Below are 14,978 nucleotides of genomic sequence, written 5' to 3' on the forward strand. Positions count from 1 at the left end.
ATGGGGTCATAAATAGTTGGATACAATTGAAACAACAGAACAATCCTGCCATATATCATTATTTTAATTGCTACTTGAGTTCCTGTAGGTCCCAATTAGATTAGAAGCTTCTTAAGTTCAGGAGGTATTTTTTACTTCTTTTGTATTCACACTTCTCTTTTCTCACAGAACTTTTCTCCATGAGTGTTCAAATCATTCTCATGGACAACATTACAATTTGGAAGTCTACACAGTGAACTACCCAGGTCTAATATTATTACATTGGTTCAAAACATAAGAAAAATATCAAAACACTTGGCCAAATAAATGTTTTATTTGATCCAGGAAGAAACTAACCAAATTTTCTTTCCACAAAAGATGCTAATAAAGAACTTATACAATTTTTAAATTTTATTATTTTATTATGCAAACTTGCATATAGCTTATACAAATTTTTAAAGTATATTTAATTTGAGGACTTCTGAAACATGGAACAAATTTATTTTTTTTTAAACTTTGATCTCATCAATGTGAAGTATATTATCTTACAAATTGACATAAATGGACACTTCATATAAACATTAAGTTGAGTGTCCATGTTTCAGTTAAATACTGAGTAAAACTGCTATAACTGTCTTTCTGGTACTTTTAGTAATAAACTCCTTTTGGGTTCACTGAATTCCAAGCTAAGCAGTGTCAAAGCCATGCCTCAGTAAATTGTATAGCAAATACTACTTAAATCTATATTTTGATAATATATAAACATAAACTGAAAACATGTATTTTCATATCAGCAACAGAATTTTTAATTAACCTGTGGATACTGTCAATAACACTAGTCACAGATGCTTTAAAATATTAATTTTATAATCACTTCTTCCTTACTATTTTATTACTCTAGCTACCACAAAATCAAGATATTCTTTGAGAAGCATATCTTACTTCCTCAAAGTAAGCAAGATTTTGAGAAATATCACATAATATACTTTGATACTACTAAAAGCATAGACTCTTTTGCCCTTGACAGGAAAGGCCTTATTTAACAATAACTTCAATTACACATTCTAAAACTCATCTTTCTTTTCATGTACTTTATCTTCATGGGTTCTCGTTGTAAAAAAGGAAATCAGTGATGTCATCTTTAAGAGATTTCATTTTATTTCATTCTATATACTGGTTACATTAGCATCCTTCATGCTCCTCAATCTATATGCCTCTAGACTGGCATACCCAAAATAAATAGGCACTTGACAGTGTCATTACTATTTTCCAAGTACACAGAAAAAAAGCCCACTTCTTTGGAGAATAACTAAATCAAGGACATCATGTTCCCTTTTTTATGATAAATGCTGATTTTACACTAAAAAGCTAGTCCTTCATTTCAAAAGACTGAATAAGGCAGTACTTAAAAAAGAATTCCAACTGTTTAAATTTAGGGGTACTGAAAAAACTAAAATCCAAAAATATTCTGATTGTAGGTCACAAAATTTCATTTTATTGTGAACTGGTTGAAATTCCTTGAGGTTGAAACTTTTACCTTAGGTATTTAGTTCTTTTAACAAAGGTAAACCAATGCTAATAGCTATGTTCACCATAGTAATACTGCCTCCTTTAACAGATAAACTATTTCAGTTGTATTAGCACCAATTAAAGATGGTGTTGTATATTTGATACAAAGGTTATGTGATATAACTGATATCAGTTTAGTGATATAAGAAATACTGAAATGCTCTCCACCTTGTCTTACTTCTTTATACATAGATTTGATCTATTCCCTCTACCCTTTTATACAGGGAGTTTATATGACTCTGTAACTGTGCGTGTGGACACAAAACAAAGGCTATCTAAGCAAGAACTATACTCTCTTACCTTGAGTTGTTGTGGTGTTGTTTTGGAAAGGAAAGTTTACTCATATATATGCTGACTTTAGTCCCAACTAGTCTGGGTCTATTCAGGAGTCCTACTAACCCATCCTAGCATGCACTCTAAAGATTTCCACTTGCTGTCATTTACCCATCTTCTCTCCCCAGTTCAAGTGGTGATACTTTCTAGTATTTTTTTTTACTTGTTCCTTTCCACATGTTATTTCTTTATTATGCTGCATTAACCTTTTCCTTTAGGGTTGTAGCTAGAACATCCATTGCATGCACATGAAAGCTAGAAGAGGCAAAGCCTAAAGCAGACTTTGATGGCCCAGGAATATTCTACTTACTACCCCACTGCTTTAGGTTATTATGTAAAATCTCAATTATCATATAAATTACTAGGAGCCACCAAATATCTACCTGTTAGTCAATATACAATAATTTTAAGATCTTCAGGTACAATATTTGTACCAAAAATGATAAATGAAGAATGGAAATGTTTTTTCCTACCTACCCATCCGTCATGCAGCTATACTTGTTTGAAGGACAGTCAGAGATGCTGCTTTTGTTCTACTTGTCCTTTAGGTGAGCTGGGAATGAGGATGGTAAGAGGAAAGCACAGTTGTTCTTTCTGATCAAAAACTCTCTGAAGTATATAAAACACTATTGACCACCCTCTCCTTCTTAAAGTTCTTTTCTTGGTTTCAATGCTTCTCCACCTACCTCATTGGCTATTCTCCTTCCATCTCTTTCTATAGCACCTCTTCCCTCTCCTTCTATCCTCTATCCTAAAGATAGATTTCCCTTTGCCTCTGTCCTAGGTCCTTCCCTCCCCTGTTTTTTTCATAATCTTATTTGCTATCATGCTTCAGCTATAACTTCTAGATAGAAAATTCCTAATTCTGAACTTCTAGTTCTGATCTCTTCCCTCAATTGAAGACACACATTTCCCACTACCTACTTGCCACCTCCAATTTCATGTACAGCTAGCAGTTCAAGTTCTACAAGTATAAAAACAAATCCATCATTTAAAAAAAAACTTGTTCTTTTTTCTAATTTCCCCATTTCTGCTAAAGGTAAAACAATTTTCTCAGTCACCCAGACTCAAAAACTCAGTCATCTTTTTTCATCTCTGCCATCCTTCAACTAACCAATCCTCCAGTTCTTTTATGATTTTACCTCCACAATCTCTCTCCAACCCGTTTTTTTTCCCATCAGCCTCAGCTTCTCTGCACATTTACAAACTGGCCTCAGTTCTTTCTCCACTCAAATCCATCCTACACATTGTCATCAAATTAATTTTTCTAATGCACAGCTCTATTCAATTACTTCCCTCCTCAAAAACCTTCAATAACCCTCCACTCCCTATCAAATAAAGTTCAAACTCCTTGTCATGACATTTAATGGCCCTCCTCAATTCTGAACCACCCTTTGAACTACTCTACCTTTCTACCCTTATCCTACTTTAGCCCCCTTTGTAGGGTACACTATCCTAGCCAAATTAGACTCCACACTATTCTTGATATCATCCTATCTTCTCCCACCTTTCTTTGTACCATTCTATATGTCTGCAATGTGCTGTCCCCCTATCTCAACTTAGTGAAATCCTACCCTTCTGTCAAGGGCTCATCTCAAGTGTCATTACCTCCATGACAGACATTATGTGTCCCTCTTCTGAATTCTATTAGTATTTTGTTTATCCCACACTTACAATGTTATAAATGATGTGTATAACAACTCTGTACGTATTTCTTAGTAGGCTGAAAGCTTTTTAAGAAGGACCATGGTGTGTATCCTGTATGTTAGTACCCTTGTACATAACTGGAACTCAATAAATGGTTAGCTTGAAATGAATACAAAACACATGAAAATGATAAGCCCCTCAGTGATAACTAGTACTATCAAGAGATAGTTAGGCAGGCAATAATACTTCTGCTTTCCTCAAACTTTTAAAACTGTAGATTTAATTTAATTTTGTCATGGCAGGATTAGCAACCAGGCTACAGAGGTGAAGGGACATTACAATATGACAGCACATTAATCCTCTATCCCACCCAAGGCAGAAGCAAAACCAAACAAATAGCAGCTTCCTGGAAATTGAATTTCTGTTATCCAGATGTCAAAGATGTAATACCCCAATTACACAAACTATTGCCAGTGAAGCATGCCAGCAAATATGCAATGTAAATGGGGTGAGCACAGAGCTACAAAACTGCACAGTCAGCATCTGGCTCTGTGAGTGAGTGATAATTAGCACTGTGTGTAGACACTAATAAACATTTATGTCTGAAATTACAACTTTTAGCAATGTTAATAAGGGATATATTGGCAATCTGTAAAATAAAAGGTCTTGAAAAGAATGTCATACATTAAGCAATGGCAGACATTTCCCGTTCTTGCACAATCTTTTTTTTACCCCCTAATTGCAAATGGCCACACTGTTTTGCTAGAAATTAATCGACATAAGAACCTACCTAAAAAAATGGGTTGTGTCTCTTTGGCCTCTCCATTAACATCATTGCTGAAGTCAGAAACCTTATATATTTCATGGTGATAATCTAGAAGAGAAATAACCAAAAATTAGAATTCTAATGGCATGGAAGATATAAAAAAGGCATTGAACACTAGAGTGTTATTACATATGGTATTAAAATTCTACAATTTAATTTGTAATTGTAATTTTTAAAAAATCAAATTAACCATAGAATACAAACTCTAGCAGCACCCAAGAATTTATTAGTATTTTTGAAACTGCAAAACAAATCAGATTTTTGAGAAGAGCTTTGCCTGACCTATGTCAATTTTCACTGACAAGAATGTCAACATGAAAGTCCAGACATTTTTCTAAAGCTCAGCAAGTAAATTCGTAATCAAGAGGAAAAATGTATTGCATCCCAAGTCATAGAAGTCTTTTACACTTAACTTTACAACCAAATTTGTAGAGGGCTTATTAAGAGTACTCCTAACATTTAGCTACCACACACTTGATTTGAACAGTTAATACTGAAAAATACTGGGAATCATAAGCAGTTTGAAAGGAAGCCCATATGAAAAATACTAATTTGTTGTTTTAAATAGAGTAGGATTTGAATATGGAAGCCAGGGTCTCATCTTTCACACAAGGCTATCTTTTGCATTCAGCTACAGCATTTTAATATGTAGTGGCTTATTTTCTGGAAATGCACCTGCATAGTAGAGAAAAGAATCAGACTCAGAATTTGTTATAAACTTACTATGTCAGTCCAATTTAAAAATGCAGTATTTCACTAGCCACTCTGTAGAGGCTCATGTGGTTTTGATATAGTTCCCACAAATTGAGATCACCTAAATATCTGCTTTAAATGTAGATTTCTTTTTATATCCATGCCTTTTGGGGGCCTTGGACATTACAGACCAATACCTATACAACTACTCTCATTTTCAAGATACAGCAGAAAGTTATATAAGGTTAGAAAAAACAGAAGTAACATATATTCTTGAATGAATCAAGCCAAAAAAAAAGGCAGGCTATATATGGAGAAACTTTTAAAAGTTTAAGTAACTGAGCAATCAACTCTGTTGAGCAAGTTATAAAAAATAAAAAAGAACCTAATATTTTGAATAGGCACAGTGACTGAAAACCCCTTTCACAAAATTCTATCCACTTGCTCAACTATTTAAATCAGTTTAAATGGGAAGAAGACATATAATCAAATGAATTTTCAAACAAGCTAAAAGTAGGCTTTATTTGCTCCACACTAACATTTAGCTTAGCTGGGGTTTAATTAGAAAAAACCCTGTTATTTGCAAATAGCCCTCCATTTTTCATTAGTCTTACAAGATGACTTTTTAGAATTGTTAAAACAGTTAGTTTGCTCCCACCCCCAATAGCACACAAAACATCAGAGGAAAAACTGGTTCTGGATTTTTGTGTTTGTTTAAATTTAAGGTTGACTCAAAAAAAAGAGGTTTAAGGAAAAAAGATGTTCTGAACCCTCAAAATATAAATGTGACATTACACTGTACTAATCACCTACTTTGAATTTAACAAGGCACAGGGTAGTTAACAGATACAGCTTACTTTTTTTGCCTTTCGCTTTAATTCTTCTCAGTCTTTTCTAAGCCAAATTAGAAAAATTAAGATTCTAACAAGTAATTCATCCTCAACTGACAAGCGTTTCCCTGTCCTACTACTCTTTCCCCTCCAAATAACCTAAACCCAAGCAGTTGAGATATACACCTGTTAAATTATTGAGAGATTTATGGATTTTTAAAAACTGATTTTTACCAGATGCATAATTCTTTTAAAAATACCTTTTCCTAAACCAATCACACAACCCAACAAGTTAGATAGCGCCAATTCTTCCTTAGGCATTGTTTTTCCTCCGAAATGAAAAAAATAAAAATAAAACCCAACACCAAAACCTTTCAGATGGGGGGGGGGGGGGGGGGACAGGAGGAGGAGGGTCGGGAGAAATTTGGCCATAAGGACAGGAATCATTAGTCCAGATTTCTAAATGCCACTAAAATCGAATAGCAAACACCTCACTTCCCAAACCTGGCCACGGTAGTTGAATGCACAAGAAGGTTCTTTGCTCCCTAAGTGTCATTGTTTGTTAATTTCCTGATTCGCTTTTTGGGCTGTTTACGTTCAGTAACATCCTGCTTCCCCCCCCCCCCCCCCCTTCACAATACAACTTTATTTTGTGTACAGCGGTCTCGCCGTCAAGCATCTACGTTGCCCCCACCACCACCAAAACGCCCCCGCTTTAGAGCGGGTTCTTTAAAAAATAAATAAATAAAACCCCTTTTAAAAGGTACAGTTACTGAATTGAAAATATACAATTTCATTGACAAATAACAACAGAGGGTGAGGAGATGACAAGGGAGGGGGCGAGAGGGGCTCAGAGAGCGCTGGTGGCTGGGAGATGTTTACACCCCGGTAAAGTCTCTTCTCCGGGTCTCTGGCACCCACCCGAGAGAAGCCCCCTAGCCCGTCCCCACGTTCTCATTCTCTCTCTCTCTCTCTCTCTCTCTCTCTCTCTCTCTCTCTCTCTCTTTCTTTCTCCTTCTCTCTCTCTTTCCCTCTCTTCTCTTCTTACCTTGATTCACCAGTTTGAAGCTTTGGGATTTCCTGCTTCTTTTCCTCTCGGAGAACTCCATGGTGCTCGGGAGAAGGAAGGAGGAAGGGAATGTGGCAGGGGAGAGAGAGGAGGGAGGGGGCGGCGGCGCTTGTCACCCGGCCGCAGCAGCAGCCGCCAGCAGGACCAAGGTCCGTCTCTCGAATCAGCAGGAATGATAATTGTAAGAATAATGTAAACGAACAAAACAAATCCGGCCCCCCGGGCGATTTCGGACCCGGGCGTGGGCGGGGCTGGAGGCTTCTCCGGGACAAGTTACCACTTTGCTGTCGCCCCCCAGCCCCGCACCCCTTGCCCCCGGCCCGAAGAAAAGGCGAGGAAGCCGCCGAGCCCGGGCCCCGCCGCCCTCCGCCACAACTTTCGGCTGGGGCCGGACTTGGCCCGGGGCTGGCTCGGGGCTGGCCCCGGGAGCAGAGGGCTGGGAAGGGGGCGGGCAGGCGCCGGGCGCTTTTTTCCTGCTCCTTCCCCGAGAGGCGGCGGCGGCGGCGCGAGGGCGGCGATGGGCTGCCGGGGAGGCGGCGGCGGCGGCAGTAGGTCGGGTCGGGCCGGGAGGAGGAGGCGGCGGTGGCGGCGGTTGCGGCGGCGGAGCTGGGGGAGCCGGGTCAGAGGCACTCGCCACCCTCCCACCTTCCCCCCCGCCGGGGCGGGCGGAGGGAAGGAGGGGAAGGAGCGGAGGAGGGAGCGCCCGCGCTGCCTGGGACCCCGGTGCCACCTGCTGGGGGGAGCCAGCCCTCGCACCGGCGCCCCGGGCCGCCCCCCTCCCCGCCTCCGCCATCCCCCTGGGGGCCGAGCTGAGGGAGCCAACCGAGCCCGCCGGCCGCTCCCCGGGCTCGGCCCCCGGCCCCACGCCATCCCGAGGAGGCGGAGGCCGCACAGGCAGACGGACCCACGGAATGACCGACGGACCAAGCAGCTTCCCGCGAGCCGCGGCCGCGGCCGCCGCGCGCTCGCGCTCTCGGCCCGCGCTCGCGCCCCCCCCCCCCCCCGCCCCCCCCCCCACCCCGCCCCAGCGCATCGCGGCCGCCAGCCCAAGGCTCGGGGCTCGCTCGGGACTGGGGGGGTGGCTCCCCCCCACCGGCTTTGGGGAGTGCTGCTCGGGTCATTCCTCCCCCCCCCCCCCCCCGGCCTGGGAGGTATCTGGGGAGCCTCCCCCCTCACGGGCAGGATTCTGCTCGTTCTTCCCTTTTCCTTTGAGACTGCAAGTCTTGTGGGGTCCTCCCCTCTTGTCTGCTTCAGTCCTGGGGAGGTCGGTATGCCCCGTCACCCCCAAACCGCCTCCCACTCTCAAATTTCTGAACCAGGGAGCCCCTATTTTAAGCAGCTGTTAGGGGTTAACTCTCCTGACCACAAATAACTGCATATGAAAAGTACCAAAGCTACTAAGAAGGGTAGAGAGCATTGACATGAGCCCCGAATGTCGACGACAGATCTCGTCTGGGCGCTCCCGGAATTTGGAGAACACGTGTGGATTGAGGGTCGGGTCGTCCCGAGAAAACTTGTCATCCCCAAGGTTCTGCATTAGCTGTCTCTGTTTCCTCTTTAAAGACGAAATCCCTAAGGCAAATGCAAAAGACTGTCGTAATGATATCAAAATAAAAGGAATAAACAATAAGCATTTCATTAGACTTATTATGGGCATCTCTAAGGAGCACAGAGCACATCAAGGACACAGTTTGTTTCCTCTTCATAACATCCTCTGGGAGAGAGGGAAAAAATAATTGTATACTTCTTGGGATATGCAGCACTAAGTAAGAGCCAAAAAAGCTACTAATGGTTAAGACCACTGGAGTTGGAGTCAAAGAACCTGTATTCAAATTCCATCTCTGTCACTTATTCCCTGTGTGATCTTGGACAATCGAATCTAATAAACATTTATTAAATACCTACTCTGTGCCAGGTACTGCAGACACAATGAATAAAAAAGACGGACCCTGCCCTCAAGGAGCTCACAATCTAGAGAAAGAAGACCACGAAAAAGGAGAAAGGAAAGGGGAAAGGGTGGTTGATGGAGAGAAGTCACATCCTCCTTGGACCACAGTTTCCTCTTCTATAAAAGGAGGGGTTGGACTTGATCACCTCTGCAGTGCTTTCTAGATCTGTGATCATTTCGTATGAGGCATTTAGGTGGAAGAAGAGTTGGGTTACAGTATGCAATGTCCCGAAAGATTGAGTGCAATTTTAAATTGCAGGTATATAACAAATCCCTGGTCACCTTAAAGGCTAGTGAGGATTGGAGGACATGGTGGATTGGTAGTAGAACCATATTTCACCATGGTCGCCACCCATTGAGACTATACCAGAGGGGCCAAACTCATATAGACGCTTATAAAAAAAAGATCCCTTTAACTCTTACTAGCCATGTGACCTTGGGCAAGTCGCTTAACTCCAATTGCCCTGCATTCCCCCCTCCAAAAAAAAAATCCCTGCTGGTTGCATATTAACTTAGGAAACCATGTTAAACACTATGTTCTCTTGTATTTTTATTTATTTTGTTGACTATTTCCCAATTATGTTTTCATCTAATTCTTCTCTCAGAATTCTGCTCAGAAGTGTTGATCTGTGTTGGGTACCTTCTCTACATTAACTGACAGTTGCCCATGTTTCATTCAGTTCCTTCTTTCCCTGCTTTAGTGGATTACCATAGGGAAAGAATTGCTGGTCCTGCAGCCAGACTACTGGTAATCACTGTCTCTACACTTGAGTAGGCTGATTTTTGGCAAGTGGGCAATCTGTTGCTGGGACATGCTTGCTTACCTTAGCAAGATTCTGCCACACATTATTAAAGGCATGTTTTATGAATATTTAGGAAGTAAAACAGTGATCAATATGAGGTATTGTGGGTTAATAAATAACAATTCCACCAAACTAACCTTAATTCTTTTTTGTTTTGTTTTGTGAGGCAATTTGGGTGAAGTGACTTGCCCAGAGTCCCACAGCTACTAAGTATCAAGTGTCTGAGGTCGAATTTGAATTCAGGTCCTCCTGACTCCAGGGCTGGTACCCTACCCTACCGCACCACCTAGCTGTCCCTCCTTAGTTCACTTTTGACAAGACTGCTGCATTTATACAGAGGAACTCTGTAGGCATCATATACTCATATTTCGGTGAGGCATTTAAGTGAGAGAACCTCTCACAGATGGGATAAATCTGAAGTTCTATACTTGGAATAAAAATTACCGGCACAAATACAGGAAGAGAAAGATATGACTAGATAATTCATATAAAAATGAGCTGGGGGTTTAGTAGACTTCCAGCTCAATATGAGTTTATAGCACCTCCTTTCCCCCCAATAGCTCATGGAATCTGCAATTGCATTAAGAAAAGATTATTCTGTAGAATACAGGTTCTAAACCTGGAGTTTGTGAACTTGTCTTATTTTGTAACTGTATTTCAATATAATTGGTTTCATTTGTATTTTATTTTATACTTTGAAATACATTCTGAAAAAGGGTCCTTAAGCTTCACCAGACTGCCAACAGGACTATGATATTAAAAAGGTTGAGAACCTCTCGTCTAGAATGAGGGGAGATTATATCCTCCCTGCCCTTCCTGTTTCAATTTTAAAAGCATTTATTTGGCACCTACTATGTAGCAGGTACTGTGCTGGAAATATAAAGTAAAATATTGTACCAGCCTTAAAAGTTTTTATATTACTAGGTGGAAACAATGTGTACGCTGATAAATGAATACAAAATATATATAAAATAAATTATTTTGAGAGGAGCACTACCTGGTTGAATCAGGAATGACCTCTTCCAGGAGGCTGTGGTTGAACAAAACCTTGAGGGGAATTGGATTCTAAGAAGAGCTGCTAGGTGGCACAGTGGATAGAGCATTGAGCTTGAAATCAGGAAAACTCATCTTCATGAATTCAAATCTGGCCTCAGACACTTGCCAGCTGTGTGACCCTGGGCAAATCGCTTAACCCTGTTTACCTCAGTTTCCTCATCTGTAGAATGATATGAAGAAAGAAATGGCAAACCACTCCAGTAAGCTTTGCCAAGAAAACCCAAAGAGTTGGACATGACTGAAACAACTAACCAACAAAAGACTCTAAGAGGGGTTGTGTAGAAGAAGAACTTTGGAGGCACCAGAGACAGCCTGACAGAGGTGGGAGAGGAAATGTCATCAGACTATATATGGGGATTATTTTCAGGTTTTGAGCACCAGTTTTAGGAATCTAGGACAAAGCTAGGACCCATCCATAGAAAGGAAATCAGTACAATAAAAAAAAATTGATACTTGGCATAGACTACGGAACTGGGAGATGGTTAGCTTATAGAAGAGACATTATGTACAAGACACAAAAGTAATCTTCAGCTAAGGGCTGTAGTGTAGAAAGGGTACTCAATTCATCTTTTGCTCAAGAGGGCAGGTAAAAGTAATAGGAATTTCAAAGAGGAAAATTTAAGTTCACTAGAAGGACAAAATTCCTAACAATTATACTATCCAAAAATTGCATTGAACTACTTTGGAATGTAATGAATTTACCATTCCTGGAGGTCTTGTTTGTGAGTGTAGCATCAGGTCTTCAGCACTTCAAACCAAATCCGTACATTACTAAATCTATTCCTGTCTTTCCTTTGCTTTCCTTCCTCTACTCTATATTTCCTCTCCGACAACCTTAAATTGAAAGTCACAAGTCTTAGTACTCTGTCTTTTTAAAGTTTTTAAAAACCTCCGACCAAAACAAATCTGAGAAATAGACTGACTAAAGAACATTTAGGGACTTTAATGCCTATGAATATAAAATGAGGTTTTATTACACTTAAACTATGATGAAATCATTGAAGTTGTCACACCAAGATGCAAAACCCTAGAGAAGTTATTAACAAATTAGCACTTCCAGTTCAAGTGGGAATATGAATTCCACTTACCATAGAGAATAGTATATGTGTAGTTAAGAATAAAGGCCAAATATAAAAGAATGGTTTGGACAATTCAGTTGGATTTCCCTTGAATCTTTTGCCTGAGATCCAGGACTAGAATATGGCTCAGGAATGGAATTCCTTATTCAAAAGCATTGTTTGTGGACCATTATTCTGAAAAGGTGGACCACAGACTCTGGATAATGTCAATATCCATGTCAAATCAACAAAGAATTATTGAAAAACTGCTTTGTATAAGACCCTATACTTTTAAAAAATAATGTATATGCTTTTGGTTTTGGCAGGAAATAATGATTTAAATCAAAAGGACTTTAAACTGAAAAAGAAGAGAGAAGGAGAAAATATCCTATGTATATCCACCAAGATAAATAGCATAGAGAATAAGTACAATGAAATAATAATAAGTAACACTTGTAGTAGTTCATGTTTATGTAGTGTTTTAAGATTTTCAAAATGCCCAATATATCCCCCCAGTTTATCTTCACGACAACTGTCCTATGTTTTTGCTATCCCCATTTAACAGATGAGGAAGCTGGGACTCAGCTAAGTTAAATGATTTATCCAAGGTCATATAGCTATGTCTGAGATAATTTCTAAACCCAGGTGTTTAGTGACACATAGAAGTTTATAGAAGGCAAAATCCAATGAAGTACCAATAATTAATTCAGTGTCCTCAGGTGTCTATAAATACAAGAAGCCAAATGTGATGTTATAGAGACTTGAATTTATTAAGTTAATTTCTTTAACCCAAGTATAAGACTATCTTCAGTCCTATTAAATTTTTATCCTTTTAGATTCAAGCCAATTCTCTAGTTCTTCAAGGGTTTTTTGGATACTGATATTGTTATCCAATAGTCCACCTTCCCACTTTTTTCTCATCTGTGGATTTGACAAACATGCCATTCCTACCTATATCTAAGGCAGAGATACAAATGTTAAATAGCTCAGGGCCAAGCACAGATCCCAAGGGTACTGTCCTGGAGACCTCCTTCCAAGTCTGCATCAAACCATTAAGGACTACTTGGTGTCTGGTGACACAAATCCAAGTCTGCCTAATTGTATTCTCACATAGCCCAAATCTCTCCATCTTTTATTAAAACAGATCAAAAGCCTGGCAGAGAAAAGCATGGTATAGTAGTAATGAGGAATTTCAATTATTTGAACATCTGATGGAGTTCTTCATGCCAAAAGCAGAGCAGCTAATAATTTCTTGACTTTCTTTAATGATCGTTTTACCCTCCAAAAACTGGAGAAAACCACACAAAGAAATTATATTCTGGTTCTGATTGAGACCCATAAGGAGGATCTGGCTGATTAGGTGACAATGATCAGAACCTTGAGAAGGGGAAGTAACTTTTATTTTATAATTTGTGGTAGAGAAAAGGAAAACTGAGAATAATCTGACATGTCCTAGATTTGGGGAGAGCAGAATACACAGGTAGAAGAATATTTCACAGAAAAGAGAATAGATAGGATCCCATGGAACAAAGTATTAATGGACAGAGGGGAGAGTGACAGAAAGAGACAGACATAGAAGCAGAGAAAGACAAAAACAGAAAAAGATAGAGACATAAACAGAGAACCAATATCCTCCAGAAAATACTTTTGACAAAGTGAGCTTATGGCTGCTAAACAAGCAAATAACCATTTTTTGATCAGTGATTTGAAAAGAAAGCCATTGCCTCTAGAAGAACAGAGATGAGTTATTGAAAAAGAAAGCCTTTACCTTTACCTAGCATTTGCATGGGTAGCCCCCTTCAACTTACAGGGTGATCAGTCAAGTCACTATTCCACTAGCCTTGCTCACCAGCTCCACCTGGTGGTCCTATGCAGAAGATGGAGGCAAGGGCAGATAATAGAAGATGTCTAAAAAGTGTGGAATAGTTACCCCTTCCACATAGCTGGGGTTAGGAGCCTGGTGCTCCATTGATCTGGATGACCCTTCCTTCATACCAGAGAAATCTCAACTTCTTCTTTTATGGGGTGTTTACAGTACCTTATTGTAAAATTTGGGTTAAGTATTTGGTAATAGATTCTGTGTTGTCTGCTGGCCTTCACATGTCCTTCTGTACCTTCCACAAAACTTCCCCAAAATACCCTTTTAATTTCTTATGCCAACCTGTGATATATTGAAATCAACATGGATAAAGTCTCTATGTGGAAGGGATAACTATAGTTCTAAAAGAATAGTGTAATAGACAAGTTTAAAATAAAGTGAGGCTGAATAAGACTAAGGATAACAAGAAAGTTTTTTGCTCTTAGTTTTTTTTTTTTTGGTTGATTTTTTTTTTTACTATATAGGGGAGAATCCATTAATAATGGTTTATTAAGGGCGTACTCTATTCCAAGCACTGTGCTGGGGGTATAAAAACAAAAAAAAAAATGAAGGCAAATTCAACAGATAAAGTTTACCTAGATTTTAGCAAAAAGTTTTGATTCTAGTGGAAGATATTGAGAAATTGGGATAGATAATAGCACAATTAGGTGAATTCAGAGTTTTTTCAATGACTGAACATAGAGAATAGTCATTACTTGGCCTATGTCAACTTGGAAAGAGGTCATTAATGCAGTACCCCAAGAATCTATGGTTGGCCCTGTTATTTATCATTTTTTATCAACGATTTGAATGAAGCCGTAGATGGCATGCTTATAAAATATGCAGACAGAAAGCCAGGAGGAATAAATAACCTACTGGAAGACAGAACTAGGTTTAAAAATATTGACAGGGCAGAACTGAATCTATTAAGAAATATGACAGAATCTTATAAGATAAAATGTTATAGGGATAAGTGTAAAGTCATGCTTAGGTTTAAAAATCAACTTCACAAGTAAAAAAATGAAGGTGGTGTAGTTAGACAATAGAGTTATGGGAATGGGAATCTAAAATCTTCCCTGTCCCTAGGTCCTTTGATAGGCTTATGTGACTCTGAGAACATTCCTTGATTTGAAAATATACTCTGCCCCCTAATAGGCTGAATGTGGTCACATGGAGCCTATGGAGGGAGGCTTGTTTTTCAGGAATGCCCACACCTTTGTGATGCTTTGTGATTGGGCAGTGGGAAAAGAGGGTTGTGACATTCTCTGAGCCAGGAGAAGGCTTTATATACCCTAATGTGAGATTTTGT

General features: G+C 39.7%; 1 protein-coding gene across 4 annotated transcripts in view; it reads right to left on the reverse strand.

Annotated features, from left to right (window-relative positions):
- LOC138176000 (BEN domain-containing protein 7-like) overlaps positions 1-7,341 on the reverse strand; it is a 136,564-nt gene extending 129,223 nt beyond the window's left edge. For 2 of the 4 annotated variants that reach the window (XM_069106675.1, XM_069106674.1), the window contains exons 1-2: positions 6,926-7,341; positions 4,319-4,402 (exon numbers count right to left, since the gene is read on the reverse strand). In XM_069106675.1, the coding sequence (XP_068962776.1) occupies positions 4,319-4,402; positions 6,926-6,986 (145 nt within the window). In that variant the 5' untranslated portion in view covers positions 6,987-7,341. Of the gene's footprint in view, positions 1-2,354; positions 2,435-4,318; positions 4,403-6,925 lie in introns of all 4 variants that reach the window. The other 2 variants (XM_069106676.1, XM_069106677.1) reach the window with 2 other exon arrangements.
- Positions 7,342-14,978: the final 7,637 nt, after the last annotated feature.

This window comes from Petaurus breviceps, unplaced genomic scaffold, assembly GCF_028583685.1.
Source record: "Petaurus breviceps papuanus isolate PSGF00001 unplaced genomic scaffold, PetGlider_PUasm1.0 80, whole genome shotgun sequence".
Taxonomy (NCBI): domain Eukaryota; kingdom Metazoa; phylum Chordata; class Mammalia; order Diprotodontia; family Petauridae; genus Petaurus; species Petaurus breviceps.